Genomic DNA, 20,787 nt, shown 5'->3' on the forward strand with positions numbered 1-20,787 from the left:
GTCAGAGGTGACCTTGCAACAAGATAGCATTAGGATCCCAGGGAAGGCGGGCCCTGCTGCAGCGCTGCCCCAGAGACAGAGGGACAGGCAAACCTCCATTCGCACGGCTGAGAACAAGAGACTAACTTGGAAAACGGTGGCACAGGCAGTGCAGTCCACTGGGAGTACGGCAAGACAGTTCTTGAACATCCCACCTTTATGCAAATGAAGTAATAAACAAATGCCACTGATGCTTTACTGGTTCAATGACAGTTCAAAAGGTGAAAACTGTACAATAAGGTCAAGACCAAAGCAAAATAAAAGATCGAGTTTAGTTATTTCACTTGCTACAGCATCTTGCATTTATAGGAGGAGGAAGTTGTAAGTAGATTGATAAAGGGACTCAAAACAGATCTGATTCTGAGTAACAGGAAGGGCTCAGATTAATCAGTATTTCTCAGTACATCAGCTTTCAAAATATGTAGAAGCTACCTAAAGCAAAATAAGGGGGGAAATATTTTATGAATGCCACAGTCTGTCCACATTCAAACATTGTTGTACTTTGGTTCAAAAAAAAACCCAAACAAAAAAAGTTGGCAATCCAACCTCTATGAATATTTTCTATTGTTTCCTTAAAATCATGAAGCAGAAATAAGAGCAATTGAAAGGTGCCTAGTAAGAGTGATGCCAACTGAGATTTTTTTCTCTACTATGTGGCTCATTTAGAAAAGTCCAAAGATTTCCTCAATTCAGGTTGAGTTCATTTGTTCTTCATTATCGTTATCAACAACCTGAAAGACAACAAACTAACTCTAAGTCACAGCAGCTATTTGCAAAACCAAACACATACAAGCACATAAATATAGGCATCAGACTCCACAATGCCTCCAGGTTCCGTGTAGGTGAGCCGTTTTATACAAGGGGGTCCTGCCCAGAGGACCCTCCTGCGCGTCGCCTTAACATGAGTTACTGGGCTGAGCCGCCAGTGCAGTCTGGAGTGGGCAGAGGGCTCAGAGCGACACGGCTGTGGTCACGTTACACCTCGGTGCAAGGAATTCTCCGACGGCCTACTAGCCCCATGGAAAATATCAGGCTGGCATACAAAGCCCAGCAGCTGAGGACCAGGGCCCCCGGCAGCTGCCTTTGCCTAAGCATACCCAAAGGACTCTGAAGACCGCCCAGGGAGACCCTGCCGGCTGTTCTGTGGCCACAGTTCATCTCTGGAAGACAGGCCGCAGGGCAGGGCCGGCAGCCACCCTCTGAACCCCCCCCGCCCCCCCCACCACAGTCGGAGAGGCATGTGTACAATTCAGCAGAATATAAGTCTCCTTTAATAAAAGTAAACAAGCAAATAATAGATTTGAGGCATCAATTTCTGCTTTTTTAAACCAGCAAAGACGCTCTGAGGTTTGAGGAAGAAATTCTCTTCCTTCGGAGCACTATTCATGCCTCTCAGTTGTGCTTACCTGTTCCACACCTTCTACTTCTGGAATATAGAACTGCAGCATGTTTTGTATCCCATTCTTCAGCGTTATGATGGAACTGGGACAACTTGTACATGAGCCTTGCAGTTGTAACTGCACGATCCCATCTTCAAAGCCCTTAAATACAACATCCCCGCCATCCTCCTGGACCGTCGGCCTGAGGAGCATGAAGTCATGTACATGAGGGACAAAATGGCAGTGGAAGAAACAACCCCTCCAACATTGAGGAGCGAGCCCCCCGCCCCCAAAATACCCTGCTCTGTCCCCCCGTTCTCCTGCTCCCATTTACGTAAATTCTGCCGTGCTTTGGGCAATCCATCAAGCCACCTCCCTTCTCTTCCTCCAAGCCATCATCCATTTTTCCTTGGAAAATTCTGGCCAGAGCTGTGCATTTTCCAAGTGCAAGGTCTGTGCTGCAGCAACTCTTATCCCGTGCCGGGAAGAACTGATTCTTGCATATATTCTTGCAAATTCAGAGGGTTGGCAAGCTCTGGCTAGGGGAACCGAAGGCCCAAACGCTAGGAGGGGCACCAAGCGCCCATCCCCGCTGTAAGGCAAGACGCCTCCACACTGAAAAGGCCTGTGCTTCATGTAAAGACCTTCCTTACGCAAGGCTGCCTTCTTGATGCGTTCGGGACTGCTTGTATTATTCACTGCTGCTGCCATTGCTACCACCAGCCATTACCGAATCCCATCTGCTCTTTAAACTGAAGAATTCATCCATCCAGTTCAGAGCTCGGGAAGCCATTCGAGGACAGGCTGCACCTATATTGCCACAAAGACCAGCCGCTGCATTTCATGCTTCCACTGGCCTTTCCCTTCCCAACAGCATTTCCGCTATTTACAAAAGAAACAACCAGCACACTGTTTGCAGAACTAGCGTATCCCAAAGCACTGGAAACGCTTCACTGTGAATATTGACACAAACACCAAAACACAAATGCACAACTGTAAAACCTTCTCTGATGTCCTTCTGACTAATACTGGAGAACAAGCAGTTTTAACAGAAATATTTGGCCTTAGAATGAGAAAGCTAAATATTTAAAGAGCGTATCTAGATGAGCAATGATTAATTCCACCAACATTTCTGGCTTGTATTCCTGGCCCATGTGCAACATGTTCACTGTCATCCCTTTTTGAAGCGTGCTTTTAAATCACAGACCTCCGCCAAAAGCTGGGAAAAAATGAGGGGGGAGGAGTGGGGCCTGCCAAACAAAGAACATCAGAAGATCCCAGGGTGAACAAACCACTGCTTTCACACCCCACCTACCAAGCGTTTCTGGGTCTGTCGGTGCAATAAACTATCACTCAAATTACAGACTGGGAATTCAACCACCGTCATTGAACTTTTCCAAATGTATAGCAAACAAAGTTGTACCTTATTCTAGTATCCAGCAGTTCTTTTATCATTAATACAACTTCATCATCTTCTTCTGATGGAGCTTGAAGGTTCATGCAAGGTAGAAACAATGACCCAATCAGCAAACGTTGCCAGACAGTGAAATGACAATTGTCTTAGAATAGCATAGAAGACTCGTGCAAATGATTGATAAAATGTTACTTCCTGCCCTTGTGGAACAAACATGACAACTGTGAACTAGCAGCACCCCAAAGTGAAACGAGCACAGGTGGGGAATGGCAGAGAGAGGTAAGATCCCCGAGGGAGCCCTGTGAGCCTCAGCCCATCAGAGGCACAGACCCCGTACGAGCTGTCCTGGCAGGGAACGCCAGGACCACCCTGCTGGGCCGGCACAGAGCCACCCAGCCCAGGCTTCCCCAGTGGTCAGGCTGGTGAGGGAGGCTGGCAGGCGGCAGACTGGGGAAGGCCAGCCGAGCGAGTCCAGCATCACGTCCCGGGCAGTGCCCCGGCGGATGGCTCTGGAACCACACAAGCAGCGCATCACGGGGAGGGCCTTCCGCTGCTGCTTGCCAACGGCACCTGATACTCAGAGGTTTACTGTGCCTGAGCAGTAAGACCACGTCAACCATATGATCCACCACTTACCTGTTTCAGAATGAGGTGCCTCTTCAGTAATGACAGGTAAGCCAGAAGCATAGAAATCCATAATAGTTGCATAAACATCCGGCTTTATTAAGTTCCAGTCCAGCTCCTCGCTCTCCTAGGAAGAGTTCAGGAAGAGCACAGGTGCGTATGAGCAGACCTCAGTCCATGCTGAATGTGGGCCGGCCGTGTGCCTCTGGGAACCTTAAGCCAAGGGATGCCGACAGCGATCCTCCTGTTTGTCCCAGGGATCCCATATGCCTAACGTGGGCCCCCCAACTCTGGAGCGATGGCCCTCAAGCAGGACTTCCTTCCGTCTGCCAGAGGCTGCAGTAATGCCTGCAGAACTGCCCTCCTCCTTCCTCACACCCCGGACAGAGAGAGGATCCATGAGGGTTTCAGGAGCCCATGAAGGGCTGGGGCAGGGAGCGGAATAACATTTCCTCCATGAGTGGGCTCTCTCTATCCCTTTCCAGCTTTACCCTAAGTCCCAAAGAGCAGCCCAAAAAGGAGTATTTTATACTGCTTCCCCAAAGCATTCAGACTTGGACTCTGGGTAAGACTGCAGCGGGAGGAAAATTCCTAATTGGGTGCGGGGTGAACTAATGCCCTCAGAGCACTTTCTCAGGTTGGCCTTTGAAAATTAGTTGCAGTATTACTGGGCCCTCAGATGGATTCTGTTGCTGTGCCGTTTTTATTGTTTTCAAAAATCCCTTTAGATTGTTTTTAATCTAAAGGGACTGAGCCACATCAGAAACATATGTGATCTCTCCCTACAGACTTTGCATAGGTCATACGCAGAGTGTTAAGATCTTACTGCAGGCTTACCTTTGTGACAGTGATGAAATCTGTCCCAAGGAAGATGCTCTTTACTCCTTCAATCCTGAAGAGCTGTCTATCAAAAGGTAAATCAAAAGAACAAGACTTTGAAAAATAAAGGCGGCCACCCAGCCTCTGCTCGTCGTGAGTGCTCTCGGGTTTTCCTGCTGGCTCACAGCAGGACACCAGAGAGCGTGCCTCTCCCCTTCCAAGCCGCCCAGTCGCTACGGCCGTCGAGGAGGCTCTCCGGGTGCTTCCACCCGGCCCAGGGGCTTGCCTGGAGTCCACCGGGAGAGCAGCCTTCGGCACGGCAGCCCCATAGCTATGGCATTCCCTGTCCCAGCAAGGTGGACAGCGCCGACACACCGCTGCTTTCAGCACCTGCTAAAGGCAAGCTCATTCCAGGAAGCTTTTCCTGAAATCCAGCCATGGCCTTAATGTTATCTTGCTTTTTTTTCATGCTGTTAATGTCCAGATTTAAGTATTTTAACTTCACGGGGTCACTGCTCCGCAATCTGCTTGGATACAGAGCAGTGTGCAAATGCTGAAAATACATAAATGCATGTTTGCGCCTTGATATTCACAGTACTCCTTAAGGCTGCGATCCAGAACATGCCTGCCTGGACGTAGCACCACTGATTTCCACACAAATGTGCAGGGGAGGGGTTGTTGGGCACATCAGGGCGAACCAAAGCTCTCCCTGCCAAATCTTTTTCATGGAAGTCACTCACCTGTGCCAGATATTAACCACCTTTAGGCATACCCAGCAAAAATGGACACATTGCACACACGGACAGACAAGTTAGTCAACATGTTTTGGATCAATTTCAAGCTTCTGTTTTAACGTGGCTAAAAGAATGGATAACTTTAAGAAATAAGAGAATCTTGTATCTTGAAGGGCATGATTTGCAAATGGGTTGGCACGCTTATATGTTGTATGAAAAGTGTAAGGTACAGGGTTGTGTCTTAAATCATTATATTAGGAAATCATTAATGTCGGTGTGGGAAAAGTTAAAAATAAAACTGTATACTAAATTACCAAGATGGTTTCACCTATGGAAGCTTTTGTATATCCAAATGCATTGAATTTTGATACGATCGTGAGATATGATGATATTTTGGATAATGATGGAGGATTAAAATTGAATCAAGAAATACAAGAACAAGGAATTAATATTTCTTGGTGGCACAAGGTTCAAATGCAATCGAGATATGATAAAGACTATAGAATGTGGGGCTTTTATAAGGAGCCAACAGCATTTGATCACTTGATTCTTAAATCAGATGAGATAATGATTAAAAGATTACATAACTTCGTACTAGATAGGAGAATGGAAAATGAACAGGTTATGGAAACTATGATAATGTGGGTGCAAAACTTTGGATATAATATTGAGTTAGAGAAATGGCAGAAGCTGTGGGAAAGAAATATTAAAGTAACATTAGCAACTTCATATAAAGAAAATCTGTATAAAATGTTTTATAGATGGTATCTGTCGCCAAATAGGTTAGCTAAGATGTTTCCAAATATGCCAAATGGATGTTGGAAATGTAAACACAAATCGGGTACTTTTTATCATATGTGGTGGACATGTGATAAGGCAAACAAATATTGGATGAAAATACACAAATGGCTTGAGGAAATGTTACAAAAACCTCTAACATTTAAACCTGAAGTTTTTTATTAGGCATGGCACCTGATGATCTTAGTAAACAAGCAATGTATTTGACCCCACATGTAACCACTGCGGCGAGGATTGCATTTGCCCAACACTGGAAGAGTGAAGAGCACCTACTGATGAACTGATCCTAAAAAAGATCTTGGACTGTGCGGAAATGGACAGATTGACTTTGTCTCTGAAGGAGAAAGATACAGCTTTCTATCAAACCTGGGACTCTTTTTATCATTGGCTTGAAAAACGGGACTACGCATAGACTTAAATATGTCTATAATTTAACATAAAAAGAAAAAATGTGGGGGGCTGACCCAGTAGGTCTGATGTTTCCGATGACTGATGCTTTTTATTTATTTATTTTTTGGTTAGGTATATATTAAGAATAAAACTTATTAAAAACATTTTTGGATTAATTTCCAAGACTTCTGTAATATGTCCGATTACAGCATTGCTACAGCACATGGCTGTAATAGCCCTTTTACATGCACAGTCACATGTGTGCCTGACAATACACAAATTGCACATTCGCACACACCAGTGCAGGAAGAACTAGGACAGAGCAGTCTCTAGACAAGGGGCAAAATGCACTCTGTGCTGTGTCACAAAGGCCCCCGGACACCTTCTTTGCAAAGCACTTGCAGGAAAGGGGTTTGTTTTTTAGATGAGAAGGGAAGGCAACCTGGGATGTGTATCCTTCTCCTGAAATCACATTCGAGCTGTTTCTATCCTCAGAACATTTCATATAGGGTGCCTTGAGGGTCAGAATAGGTCCAGAACCCTGGCAGGGGTAAAGACAACTGAGAGATTTAAAATTTCAGGCAAAAAACTGAGCAAGGAAATAGTTAAGCCTTTTCTTCTCTCTTTTCTTTTCTTCTCTGTTCTGATGCAAATCACCCACCCAAGAATGCTTGCAAGGGGTAAGGCGCCCTCCAAGTTCATTGCATACCGGGCAGGAGTGCAACATGCAGTTTGTCCCAAGCAACTATAATTGAAAACAATTTGTTCTGGGCACAGGACCAAATCTTTGTCGCACAACTCACAAAGAACAAACCTTGCTAAGGGCGAGCAGTATGTGGAGGCTGGAGAGGTGAATTCTATAGTTCGGGACTCCAGGACTGGTTTCCCTGGGATAAATTTCAGACTGTTTGGATTTGGAGTGTCCTGTGTCTGAATAAACATAGACCGCACTGAAACAGAAAAGGCACCCGTTAAAATAGGAAAGTATTAGTAAAGCCTAACCTGCATCCAGTCCTCGTAGCAGAGAACACACTGCCTGGTGAGAGAGCTCTGCTGGATCAGGCAGGGAGGGCTCGTCCAAGCCAGCACTCTGCTTCCACCGGGCAATTCTCGCGGCAGACAAGCAGAACACTGCAGCCGTGGAAACCCTGCTTTGCTTCTCTGGAACCTCTGGTGCTCAGAGGCACACAGAGCTGCTCCAACCAAGGGGCCACGAGGAGCCATTTCCAGATGCTTTCTGTTCCTTATTGATCTCAGATTCTCACATAACTGATATCCCACAAAGCAAAGAGGTAGCTACTATTGACATGCTATGTCCTCCTTTAAATAATGTATAGAGACATGATACAAATACATGAAATTCATTACACACTATAGCAGTTAAATTAATTTGACAGAACATAACACTGCAGAAGGAATGACATGGAAGCAAAAGCATGCTTTGGAGCTTTCACGGAACAGTTTTGTTGTTACTGGCCAGGAAATTAAACAATGGTTGAGGGACCATCTGCCATAAGATTAAAGACCCCCCCTCCCACTTTGTCCAATGAAGATTCATGAAGGAGAAGAGAAAACAAGGCACATTTCCCCTTCCCACGCTGCAGCAACTTCCTTGCTAAAATACAGAAATAAGGGGCTCAGGGCCAGGTGGATGGAAAAGCAAGAAAGTGACACCATTTTCTTAACTATATTTCCCTGCTTCAGGACATGCTTACTACTCACCTTTGGTCTGTAGTTTGGCAGGTGGAAGAAGCAGCTTCCGCTGGGCAGCAAAATGCAGAGATCGTTTAGTTGCTGCATTAACATCTTTTAATCCCAAATGACAAAAGCTCACGGAAGAAAAAGATACTCAATCTTAACAAGAGAATGCTAGTTTCAGATTCTTAGTCTTATGGAACAGACTATACCACTCCCAAGACATCAACAGTTTAGAACTACTCAATAAACGCTTAACTGTACCATCTTGCAAATTAGACCCTTTCGTATTTTAGGCTCAAGGCAGATTAACAGTATTCCTTTATTTCTATCATAGCCATTAAGAGCCCTGGTTTACCAAACTGGCCAAGTCCATGCAGAGTCAATAGCTGAATGTAGACTAGAATTCCAACAACCTATCCCTAAAACTACCCTTGTGCTGCATAATGCTAGGAGAGGAGGAGATACTTGAAACAGAGTTTTGTTTTGCACAACTGGAGGTGTAAGAAACTATTTGTAAACTAATGACTGTGATTCTACTGTGCACCATAGGCAGCTACTCCTCTGGGGGTTTTATTACTAGTTTTAATCCAGGATTGTGTACCTGTTCTCCAGTTTTTCTCTTCCCCTTAAATGCAAATACACAAATGTTGGTCATCTTTAGTACTTTTAAAATGCAAACTATATGCATGATAGACTAAAAGACCAAAATACTAGCACAGCTCTTACCAATAACAACAATTTAAGGTTGCATTAGTTTGCTTCAATGAAATAAACACGCAAGCTTTAGAGCACCTAAAACTCAAGAGCCTGCATATTCTTCCATCACCAGAAGCTGACAAGTCTTAGCACATGGAACCATAAATATCTGAACAAACCGGTTTTTTTTTTTATTTCAATTTATATCCTGCCTTTTTCCTACGAAGGGCTCAAGGCAGCTTACATCATTCTCCTCCTCCATCTTATCCCCACAACAACAACCCTGTGAGGTAGGTTGGGCTGAGAGTCTGTGACTGGCCCAAAGTCACCCAGCTGGCTCCATGGCCGAGTGGGGACTCGAACCCGGATCCTCTGAGTCCCAGTCCCGCGCTCTTCACCACTACACCACGCTGGCTCTTTATAGTGTCCTAAGTGGTGTGTCCCGTTGAGCTAATAACAACATGCGAGTTGGTATGCATGATCCATGTGATGAAGCCTGTAATGGTGAAGAATTCTATAGTGATGCAATTAAAACTGCTGCCTTTCCAAACACAGATGTGCAACACAAGGGCCTCGGGCCTTCCTCTTTCTGTGCAACGGGCATGGATATGAGATGATGTCTCACACGGAGAGCGTGTCCACACATTACCCTGAACCTGTGTTCACCCGGATGTACGTGCGTTGAGACGGTTGTGAGAATCTCGCCCTATTCAGTCATTCTTTCCTGCAAAAATGCCCTGCGCTTTGGTAAAGCGGGGTGAGCTCGCCGGCTGCTTCCAAGAGCGGGGGTGCGATCTGCAGAGAACTACTGCACATGCACGTATGAGAAAAAAGCCTTTTCAGACAGCCCCTCAGCGGCGTCTTGGGACGGTTCAGCAGGACCCACGAGAGCCAGACAGCCTCACGACCCACCCAACGGCCCATCGGCGGACCCCGCGCCCGGGAAGCGCCCGACGCAACACCGGGGCAGCTCGGGGGCGGCGGGCGGTCCCGGGGCTCCCGCCTCGGCCTCCTGCCCGAGCGCGCCAGCACCGCCCGCCTGCGACGGCGCTCGCTCGCACCCGGGCACGGCCGGGAAGACAGCGGACGCCCGCGGGGTCGGGGTCGGGGTCCGGATCCCGATCCCGGGCCGCCTCAGGACGCCTCCCGAGCCCGCCGCGGCTAGACCGGCCGGGCCCCGGAGGGCTCCGGGCAGCCCCGCCGCCGCGCACCCCGCCTCGCCTCGCCTCGCCTCGCCCCGGGCCGGCCCCTCGTCGCTCGCCCGCGTCACCTACCGGCCGCCCAGCCCGGCCGCCAGCCTCCTCCCCGCCGCCATCTTGGCTCTGCCGGCGGACGGCGAAGGACACCCTTCCGCGCATGCGCGCGCGCGCGCGGGCACCCGGCGGGGGAGGCGCGGCCCTGCCGGCCAGGCGGGCGCCGCGGAGCCCTGGGCCGCCCGCGAGAGAGAGCCGCCGCCTACCGGGCGCGGGAGCAGAGCCGCCGCCGTGGGAGAGCCGGTCGCGCCGGCGCCCCTCCAGCGGGCTCGACCCCCCTGCGCCCGCCGGGACCCCCGAGCAGATGCCCGGCGAACCCGCGCGCGTGCCCCAGCTCCCCGGACGCCTTTTCAAGAACCGCTGCCAGCCCGGCCACCCCCGGCCCTGTGCACCGAGGCTGCTCCTCGGGATATAGGACATATTTTAGCGAGCAGGCCAGCGCTTTCTTAATGGAGCTCTTTAAGAACCCCAAGGCGGGCACCATCTGGGCTGCTGATTAAATTTGCTGAGGTCGTCTAGAGCTTTGCTCGGTTTTCTTTTGCGGCTCTTGCCACTTCGGTGTCCTGTCGCTCCTTTGGATTCATGGTACGTGCTGCTGCATGAGTGCTTTGTTGCTTCGTCGTTCGTATTTTTTCACGTACTTGTGCACTGCCCAGAGACCTTTGGAAGGTGAAGAAGCAAACCGAACAGGGAGGGGGCCGAAGCCACGGTCAGCATGAAAAGCTGCGCAGGGTTTGCCTCGTGGGGGCCCCCAGATGTTTCCAGCTGTGGCTCTCACCAGCCCCAGCCAACCTAGCCAACAGTGAGCCTTACGAAGACGCAGGTGGAAACATCTGGTGGGGGCTGGCCACGGACCAACCCCGAGAGGCTCACACTCAGCCTGAGCAGATGCCTTGAGTGGAGCCCGGGATCAGACCAGATGGCCCAGGAGACCCCTTCTGACTCACTCCGTTTCTGTGTGCCCCAACGCTAGGATGTAGCCCTCCGTGCTTTTCCAGGAAATACGCACACTGCATGCAGTCGGGGCTCCCTCGTGAGCACCAAGAGTGCCAGGTTTGCGGTGCGTGCAGAGAACCGCAGGCTCACCAGCGACGCTTGCCTTCCCGCTGGCTCAGAAGCCCTGCGGCCTTGCCTCTAGCTTGCTCCCAAAGGGTTGCCCCGGAGAGATTTCAAGGAAGGCCCTCTCGAGCCACCGTCCCTCTCCACAGCAGCGTGACATTTCCATGGCACTTTTTGTCCCTTTGCAACAGCACACCATGTGTCTGGCGCCCTTTAGGCACACAGAGGCGCGGCCCTGGGGCAGCCTTCCCCACAACCGGGCTCTCCAGCCTTTGGGACGTCCCCCGTCCGTCCCCTGCACTGGCTGGGCGCCGCTGGGGAAGCGGCAGCCATGGCTCTCGGAGTGTTTCTGGCCAGCAAGCGGTGCGGCCGCCCATGTGGCAGCCTGGGAAATGCCAGTGCGCCCACAGCACGCGCGTGTGCACTGGGGTGGTGTCGAAGGAGCCGCACGGCTGCGGGCGCAAGCCGGGCCCGGCCAAACAGGGTCCTCCATGGCCTGTGGCACCCAACTCGGAGGAGGCGCCAGTCGGCTCAAAGCAGCCGCTACCGCCGCCGCTGCGGCTGCCTCATGCAGATGCTCGCCCTCGCCCGGGTGCCGGACGACGGCTCTCCCGAGCCGGTGCTTCGTGGCGTTTTCCCCCGCAGGCCTGCTGCGCCTGCCTTCCGGGATACGTGCTATGTCGACTCATTTATCTTATTGTCACTGTTGTTGTTATTAATGCAATGATATTGCCGCTTTTATGTTCATGTGCTTTTATTGTACTGACTGTATGTAAGGTGCCAAGAGGACCCATGGCTAGTTGGGCAGCATATACATTCAATAGATAGATAACAGCTAAACCTTGCAAGAGCACGAGGTGACCGGGTGGGTGCGTTTTGCCCATGTGACGACATCATGAGGAACAAGTGAAGTCAGTCAAGAGCGAGCGAAGGCGAAGCACCTCAAGCACTTTCCCGAGGAACGCTGAAGGACAGGTGGGGTATGGAAGTTGTTTTCGGCATGGTTTAATAGCCCCGTGGAAAAGAGCGGATAGCTCGGCGTCTAATCTTTAGCCTGAGTGAGCTTTTGGTGTATCCTTTGGTGTTTGCAGAAAATAATTAATTTACAGAGATGCATTCCTTGCATTCAGACTCCTGGGAAACACTCGTAAGAACAAAGGAATGTATGGAAGCACAGGTGTCCTTGAATCAGATAGTTTTTAATAAAGCATACAATACATTTCTTCATAAAAGACTAGGGCAACCAGAGTGAAACAATATTCCAGACAGACTCCAAGCAGCTTAGCACATCAGAGAGGTATTTCCAGCATTGAGAAGTTCTGCCTGTATCAAAGAGAGCTTGGAGAAAAATCACTGGTCTTACAAACTCATGGCTCGTGTTCTACACAAAGACAATCCCACATGAACAGGCAAGAAACAAAAAAGCAACAAACGCAACCCACTCACATGCTCTTCTCAAGCTGCCAGAGACAAAGCGAGCTGCCTTTTCTGTGTGCCACAACGATCTTTATGATCTGTGTGGCAGCATGTCCTTCCCCCATTCATACCTCTGGTGTAAGTGCTCAGGTACCATCATCGCCCCTTTCCCCACAAGAAACAATCCCTTAAAAAATGGCCGTCGTGCCGAGAAGTCATCACAATGGCCAAAATAGTCCCCTGTTCACACAAACGCAAGGCAGACGACAAAATCAAAGCAAACTCCAATAGAGACCTTGATTGTAAACCACCAAAAATAAGACGGGAGGGGACAGAATCCAGCATGAGAGTTCTTTGGTGGGAGCTGAATCCCCACGAATCTATTCACTACTTCAGCACAGCCTGTGGTGTTACATGTACCCTGAATGTAAACCTGCAACCGCAAGATCTCGGCTCGGGCAGAGAGACAGGAATCGTGAGGGAGTGCTGGGGAAGAGCCGTGGGGGGAAGCGACAGTCCAGTTCGGAAGATGTTTGTGAAGCTGACGGCCTGGAGACGAGCCGTGCTCCTCTGGTCTCCACCAGCCAGTATACAGCTGAAGCCGCTGTGGTCCAGCTCTAAGTTTGTGCTGGGCCAAAATACTTTTGCACCCAAGACTTAAAATCCCAGGGTCCTACGGGGCTATATAAATAATCTCTCAGTCAACTTCCTGCCTGTGAACAATACCCCCCTCTGCACCTGTGGATAAGGCAGGTGCCAAGACAAATCTTCATCTGAACTCATTAGGAGGAGCTGCTTATCTAAAGCGCTTGAAAGCATTTTGCTGGCTTTCTCAGGCGAGACGAGACGAGAGAAGCAGCCCAACACCAAGGACCTGCCTAAATTAGAACATGTAAATACTGCGTTGGGCTGCAAGTATTGCAGCTGAGGCTACCCAAGCTGAGCACCTGATGTGGACCACTGATGTCTCAAGAAAAGTCGGGAAAGGGGGAAAGACCAAACACTTGGCAAAAACATAATACACGTGTACTGCAAAGGAAAACAATGTTTCCCTATCGTCTTCTGGGCATGACTCCCAAAGTGGGCAATTCTCGTTCTTGAGATTCTCGAGGTTCACAGCAAGGACAGCGTTCCGCGAGACACTCGCCACCTCCCAGCCAGGCACAAACTGGGCTTTGCAGGAGATGCTGAACTGGGGTGCGATGCGACAGCCGTTCAGGAGCATGCCGCAGGCCTTCCTGGGGCTGGTCTCTTCCACTGGAGGAAGGGAAAGAGCGAAAGGGGAGGAGGTGACCAAAGGCACCATCCCTTGAATGACGGCCCAACCCAAGATACCAGTTGCTATCCTCGGCAGCACGCCACTGGACGAGTCTGAACACATCGGCCTGTGGAAAGGGGGCCAAGGTGGACCGGCACGCCAGACGCTCCGAGTTGTCCGCATTCCCTGTGACAACAGCAGTGCTGGGGATGAGGGACGCAGGGTTCAGACACAACGCACACACCATGCAACCCCCATGCTGCGGCTGCGCCTGCACCTGCTGGGAAGCCCTTGTGCAATTCTTCCTGGACGCCTGTAGCAGCGTGAAGCTGCACAAGCGAGAGCACGATCCCCCGAGCTCACTGAATTATAGAGTGTCTAAACCTGCCACTTCTACAAAACAGAGCAGGAGAAATCATGGAATCTTTATTATGCCAGGAAGGAAGGAAAAATGGACGGACTGTGGTATATTTCCATATCACTATTTGGTTCCAGCTCTAATTCCATGCTCCAAGACAATGATATATTAGGTGGAAATGTTATGCCTATATGTCGGTCCTCAGATTGACTGAACCGCTTCCCGGAAACATGGGAAGAATGCAGCGCATGGCAACCGCGTCGGCTTTTCAAGGACTGTGTCAGTGCATTCTCAGATCATGAGGGGAACGGCGGCCCTTCATCCCTATGAGCGCTGGAGCCGCCGAGGTTTGGATCGCCGCCGTCTGTACAGCTCTGGAGTACCAAACGCCAATTGCATGCTCCATTTATCTGATCATTGCAGATATATACCTGGGTGGGGTGACATGATTGAAGCGCGCTCGGGGTGGACTGCAGCAGTGCCATGGCTGCCACCCACAGGGCCAGAATTGGGCCAGCGCATGTGGTTTGCCACTGGGTTAGAAAAAGAAAATTCCCGTGGATTTCACTAATGCGCTGATGTGGTCAAGCCTCCATGGGATACGCACTTCACGAGCTGAGAGTTCAAAGCTGGCGGGCTGCCACCATATTCTGTCTCTTAATTTTACTTGAGAAGTACAACAGTGCAAACATGAATTCTTCCCCATTCCTATTTTTTCAAACAGAGCATGCTGACAAAATACTTCGGAAACTCCAAAGGTCACACAGTACGTTTTCAAATTAATGGGGTGGAAAAACATCTCAAAGAGAACATCTCATACTGTGCTTCCTAAAGATTTTGCTCTGCAAAGAAAAACCTGTCCAACACAGAAGATAGTCCTCAAGCATAATTAAAGACCACCCCCCCATAAAGATGGTCTTTCAGCTCCATCTTGCAACAATGGAGGTGCCAAACTTTGCATATGCATGTGCTTAGAAGGATTCTCTCCTGTCCAACCCAGGAGATGCCACTATTACCAAACTGCACCGGATTCCTCTTTGTTTCTTCCTACAGGCCATTTTTGGCTGTACAAACTTCTACAGCAAAAGCTGGCTTTAAACATTAAATGGACAAAAATCAGGAAAAGCACCAACACCTGTTGGAGAGGAGGTTGGAGAGGAGGAAGGTGCAGCCAAGACCGTGTGGATGGGGCTCACCGTGTCTCTTGGCCAAACTTGCCACCAGTCCTCATTCTTTACAAGCCAGGATTGCATTGACAGCAGTGAATGGCAAAAGCCATGCTTTAATTCATAAAAGGAGGGCTATCCAGAGCTCATGCTTTCCAGGAAACCCTAAGCCCTGACCATGGAAGCAAGAAGCATGGCAGCTTGTGCAAAGGACCTTTTACACATGCTCAGAGGCACTTCACCAGCCTAATGCTGCTGCTATAGAAGAGGCAGTTCCTAGGGCCCAACGCAGACTCACGGGGGAGGCCTTGCGAATGCCCGCTTGGAGCAGACATTCCTCTCCTGTACTCAAAAGTTTAGCAAGCTACAATTCTATCTTTCCCAGGGAGCTGAATTTGCTTTGGTTCCTGTTTACAATCTTGACCGAGAAAGGCTTTTGACTGCCATGTTAAAAGTGCAATCACTCCCAAACTACAATGAATGCATATCCATTTTACAACTTTTAAAAAATAGTCTCCGCAAAACTCTCAGTCCTCTTTCCTCTGTCTCAAGCCACCCTCTGAATGCTTGTTTGTGGTGACAAAGTGCTAAGAGTTCCTTTGAAAGTACCGCTGAAAGAGAGTTCTAATACAGCAGGGCCCCTTTCAAAGCCGGGGAGCTTTGAGGCAGGCTTTTCACGGGAGAGGGTCACCCCGAGAGCTCCTGCGATTAGACCCCACTCCCATCCAGCATGTAACACACCAGGATACCATAAAAAATCTGAAGAAAAAGATGATTGGTATGCACAGCCAGACCTTGCCCGAGATGTTTTGGTGCCTGGAGGAGAAAAGCTAAAGGAACTTTCTTCTCCGATGGAGTGACACCAGGCACAACCCGTTACAATATTCTCCTGCACAAACCCCTTTAAAATGGATGAGGGTCATGCAAGGCCTCCATTCTCCTATGCAGTCAACCATTTACTTCATTCCCTGGACTGCGCAGGATTGTGTTCCACGGATCAGACCCCTAAATTCACTCTGGACTCACAGAGATACAGCTGCACCTTGTTCAGTCGGACAGGAGTGTTCAGGAAACATAGCTAGCAGGATGCTTCTGAATGTCTGAACCTGGCCACTTTGAGCTGGTAACGGTGTAATGACGCCTTCTCCCTCTGCTCTGCCCCTCAACCCAGGCAAAAAGGCACAGTGCGTAACATTGACAGTCGGGCATCGATTTGCCTTCAGTTTCTACATTCCACAAGGATTCTTCACAAGTCAGTTCTGCGAAGCATCAGGTTTTGGGATTGTCTGTCAAGATTGTCCTTGGTTAAACAGCAGGCGAGGAACACTTCCGAGTGTATCGTTTGTCAGTTGATGCTTTTGTAGAAAGAGGTCCACAGCTACCAAAAGCCGTCAAAACATGCTGAGTTCAGCAGGATTAAGATCAGAATCACATGCACCACGGCTATCTCTTGATCACAGCATGAGATATGGCATGCCTTCTTTAAAAAAAATAACCACTATGGACACAAAGCTCTTTCCCCCACATATACACAACGAAAATAAGGGCTTGCTGAACACTCAACTCCAAACATACCATGAAGAAAACTGCACGAGAAGTTTGGTTCATTAGTTCAGGTGTGTACAGAACACAACCTGTGAATGCCCTGTAGCAGTCTTCTCCAATCTGGTGGCCTTCAGACAGCTTGGACTCCAACTCCCATCATCACTGATCAGTGGTGGGGGCTGTAGTTCTGGAGGGCACCAGACTGCAGGAGGCTGACCCCCCCCCTTTCCCCCATCCCTTCCCGCCTTGGGTACGCCACACACCCGTGGAGGGGGGAACGCCACTTGCTGCTCTGACCTGAAGGTCCACACGCTCACTGGCCTTGCAGACCCCTTTGGAGCACAGGCGCTGCAGCTCCGGAAAGGCAGGCTGGGTGTGCCTCCTGCCAGAGTGTGCACCTGATGTGCAGGTACTGGGAGCAGGCTGTGAGCACATGAGCCTGGCGGGCAGGGGCAGGAGCCTGAGGTAGGCCCCCCTTCCCCTCCAGGAATGCACCGCAGGGGGCACAGGGCAGGCAGGGACAGCGACAGCAGATGGACGGGGTTCTTGGCGGCTTGCAAGCCGTGTTCCACAGAGCCCGGTATTCTTTGGAATGCTTTGCACAGAGGTGGCCCCAGGTTGGGTACCCAGGATCCGCTGGCTGGCCTGCATGGGCTTCCTCTCCATGCTGGCCGGATTGAGCGGGATGGTCCCTCTCGCTCAGCAGAAGGCCCCTTCCTCTGCTCCTTCTGGCAGGGAATAAGAATAGTAATAGTGGTGCTGGACAAATTCTGCTGAAAGACCACTTACAGCCACGAGGCAGGATCAGTGGACATGTCCAGGGCACCCGCATTCCACCTGGGACCACGGGGGGACCAAGAGGCTGGGTGGCAACCAGTTTGGGTAACTCTTGAGCACCCCAGAACCCTCCTCCAGAGCTACCTGCAGGTCATGGGGGCCCTGGGGCAGACGTACAGGGAGCCCTCGGGCACCAAGTCAGTGGGGAAAGGATGGACAGGCAGTGAAAGCAAGACACTGCAACACTGCACTGAGCAGGGATGTCATCTTGGCCGGCCCAGTGAGGAGGTCACCTTGAGGTCTTTTTCGACTAACCTCTTCTAGGTTCCAAGCTGACGCACAGGCAAAAGGCCAGCCAAGGGTTGCCATGCCAGGCCCTCCCTTCCACTGCCGAGGTTCTCAAGTTCACTGCTTTTCCGTAATCATCTCCCCGAAAATCCCTCTGGAAGTGCCCAGTACCAGGTCCTCTGTCTTCTCTTCAGGCAAGCATGCACAGCACTGTAACTCAAGTCAGTCAGGGTGCCGTTCTTCCAATGGATTTTGGGTTAAAGAAAACCAAATTCCAGCAACAGCAGACACGCTGCAGAACAAGGCTTCTGTTTCAAGTGGGTGGTTATGGCATCGAAGGCAAGGGTCATTAGCAACTAGAAAAGTTGACTTAATCCTCTCTTACAGCATCCCTCCTGGTTGGAAAAATTAAATTATCTTCTAGCTGGGTACCGTTTTTTCCTGGAACATTCTTGTAGTGTTGATATACTCTTTTAATCCTTAGTGGATGCTAATATCACGAGGTAATTAGTTATATCCAATATATTCACCTTGTAACTACTGGTTTAAATAATTATCCCCCCAGTAGGGAGGACACAGGAGTGTGGGAGGCCAGGATCTATGCAGTGCCATGAGAAAACTTCCATTGTCTTGCAGTTCAAAGCCCAAACCCAACAACGCCAGGTGAATAAAGTGAGTATCACAGCAACTGGAGTTTTGACATTATATATATATAGGAGTGTATTCCATCTAATGACTTCTAAGTTCTCTAAAAGAGCAGTATATGCAAACCCATAATACCCTGTCACACCATTTATGGCTTCTGCCTTCCCAGTTTGGAAGGAAAGGGTGCAGAAGCAAATGGGTCAGAACCAGGCAGCTCTTTAGTTCTGGAGGAAAGAGAGGCGATGGACACCGACCCGGCGATGGCTTGCTTGTTGGTCTGCGACACCACCTTGTAAGCCGCGATCGGCTGGGCAGAGTCGCGCAGAGCAGCTTCCGGGCTGTAGTGCCGCGAGTATCTCGCTAACGCCTGCAGGCGGAAAGGCTTGCCGGCCTTCGGACCCCGTGCGTGTCCCTGGAGGGGGTCCACCGCGATGCCACCCAGCTCTCCCAGGGCATCTTTGGGGAGAGCAGCACCTGGGCCTTCGTGTGCCCTTTCGGAACCCGGGGGAACGCCGGGCGGCTGCCCCAAGGGAGCCACGGAGTGCTGGGCCTGAGGGAGCCAGGGGCCGGGCCTGGCTGCCGCCTGGCTCTGGAACACAGGGCCGCACGCATGCTGGGCAAGGCAGGCCACCGTGGCAGGAGAGTCCCTGAGCGCCGTGCAGGACGCCAGCTCCTCCTGGCTCTTCCTTTTAGTGAACGGAGCGCGAAGGAACACGTCGCCCTCATCCAGCTGCTTGGCACACCCAGGACTCCTGGAGAGGAAGGGTGCTTTGGCGAAGATGTCCAAGTCGTCACAGAGGGGTCTGGAACTTCGGAAAGGGGCCGTGGCGAAGACGTCTCTCTCGTCCAGGGTTTCCCCAGGTGGCGGCTGGGGACCACTCGGGGGCAGCTGAGGAGCCAAGCCTTCGTGGGAGGCCCTGCCCCTTTCCTGAAGCTGCAGGTTCATCCTGCAAGCCTCCTCTTCCTCTTCGGAGTCCAGCAGCAGCGGCCTGGATCCACTGCAGTCCAGGATGTCTCCCTCGTGGTCTGTCCCTTCCCCCTCGCTGCTGTGGAAGGAGCTGTTGCTGGAGGGACCGTCCCTCGCCAGACAGTCGGGGTCTCCCTGCTGCTGCTGGTCTGGCGGGAAGCAGCCCAGCGCCGGTGGTCCTCCTCGCCCCTGCTGAGCATTGACGGCCAAGTACCCCGTTGCGTCTCCCTGCAGACCTACAAAATACAACGGCAGCCCATTAACTGGGGATCCCCTGCAGTGCTTGACCACAGGCGTGTCATGCACATATGGGGGGGGGGGCGACTATGGATGGAAGGAGAAATACATTTTAAATAAAAGTTATGCAGCGATGAAACGGTCATTAAAGAACACAGACTTGAATGTAATGCAGCATTTCTCACATTTAAGAAATCCACAAAATGTGTTAGAAAGAGATGGAAGATGTTATAAATACACAGACATCCAAGGGTCATTCAAGCTCCGGGAGGTGCCTGTCCTAGCAGGAGGTTGGTGGCACATGGTGGTCCTTGGTTTGCATGTGCATCAAGGAAGAAAAAACTCTCCGGCTGGAGGAGTCAAGGTGTTCAGGAGCAGGAGACTGCCAACCTCTGCAGCCCCCGGATGGCGTCCAGGGCCCCCTATCCCTGCATGCCCACTGCCCTATTTATTCCCCAAAGTGCCCCCTCTCAGATCATGCAAAAAAAAAAAAAAAACGTTTGGGGAAAAATATCCAGCTCACACAAGCAAAATAAAACATGCACTTCAGCTGCAGGCAACATTTGCGGCCTTTGAACAAATACTTCCAATCGGCGTAGGCTCCTTTCACAGTGTCGGGGCAAAAAGATTACAAAGCCTCCGTGTGATTTTTGGAGCCACCTTTTCTGCCTGCCGCTTCTGATAACGGTCATCAACTATTCTGCACGAAAATCTTCTCTGTTAGGAAAAACTATTGCTTGGGCAATTCTCCACCCACTCATCATCGCTGCCAAGATGCTCCTGTGGACGAAGAGGACACGGCTATTTTTGCTGTCAGCCTGCTCAAAGAGAAACGGCCATTTGGCGAGGGCACTGCGGCCGAGAGCACAGCCTGGGCCAAGGCAAAGCACCAGGCCTGGGCAGCTGCAGAAATGGCTCCGTCCCTCCCAGGCCCTGGAGTAGCCGTTACAAGTGTGACACCGGAACCAGAAGGCAAAAAGCAGAAGAGCTCTAACTAGCCTCCCATCACCTCCTGGCCAGAGTCGATTTTGCATGGAGGGGAAGGGAGGGGAAGGGAAGGGAAGGGAAAGGCCGGATGGATCACGCACACAGTTATCAGAACACACAAGCTTACCTTCTAAGCAACAGTAGCAGGTTATCATGGCATTGGGTTGAAGTTAGCAATAGGTCAGGAAAAAGGCACGTGAAAACTAAAGTGCTGACAACCCCAACCGTGGGCCAGTCTCC

At 50.6% G+C, this 20,787-nt stretch overlaps 2 protein-coding genes across 13 annotated transcripts in view; both read right to left on the reverse strand.

Moving 5' to 3' along the window:
- Nucleotides 1-221: 221 nt before the first annotated feature.
- NFU1 (NFU1 iron-sulfur cluster scaffold) lies at nt 222-9,933 on the reverse strand. Its single transcript, XM_044417402.1, has 8 exons — nt 9,866-9,933; nt 7,920-8,026; nt 7,012-7,147; nt 4,294-4,360; nt 3,469-3,583; nt 2,842-2,905; nt 1,446-1,620; nt 222-770 (listed from the first exon to the last, which is right to left on the reverse strand). The coding sequence occupies exons 1-8, from the start codon at nt 9,904-9,906 to the stop codon at nt 729-731; spliced, it is 747 nt and encodes a 248-aa protein (XP_044273337.1). The 5' UTR covers nt 9,907-9,933; the 3' UTR covers nt 222-728.
- A 2,150-nt stretch (nt 9,934-12,083) lies between these two features.
- Nucleotides 12,084-20,787, reverse strand: part of AAK1 (AP2 associated kinase 1) — an 81,646-nt gene continuing 72,942 nt past the window's right edge. For all 12 annotated transcript variants that reach the window (XM_044417486.1, XM_044417484.1, XM_044417483.1 and 9 more), the window contains one exon: nt 12,084-19,559. In XM_044417486.1, coding sequence (XP_044273421.1) covers nt 18,505-19,559 — 1,055 coding nt within the window. In that variant the 3' untranslated portion in view covers nt 12,084-18,504. The remainder of the gene's footprint in view (nt 19,560-20,787) is intronic.

Source organism: Varanus komodoensis, unplaced genomic scaffold, assembly GCF_004798865.1.
Source record: "Varanus komodoensis strain SLA01 unplaced genomic scaffold, ASM479886v1 scaffold88, whole genome shotgun sequence".
Taxonomy (NCBI): Eukaryota; Metazoa; Chordata; class Lepidosauria; order Squamata; family Varanidae; genus Varanus; species Varanus komodoensis.

Coding starts and splice junctions, on each gene's coding strand:
- NFU1 (XM_044417402.1), bottom strand. CDS start 9,906: ATGGCGGCGGGGAGGAGGCTGGCGGCCGGGCTGGGCGGCCG. Junction 7,148..7,919: donor TGCCAAACTACAGACCAAAG/GTGAGTAGTAAG, acceptor TTTCTGTTTCAG/TGCGGTCTATGTTTATTCAG. Junction 771..1,445: donor AAGTAGAAGGTGTGGAACAG/GTAAGCACAACT, acceptor GTTGTCTTTCAG/GTTGTTGATAACGATAATGA.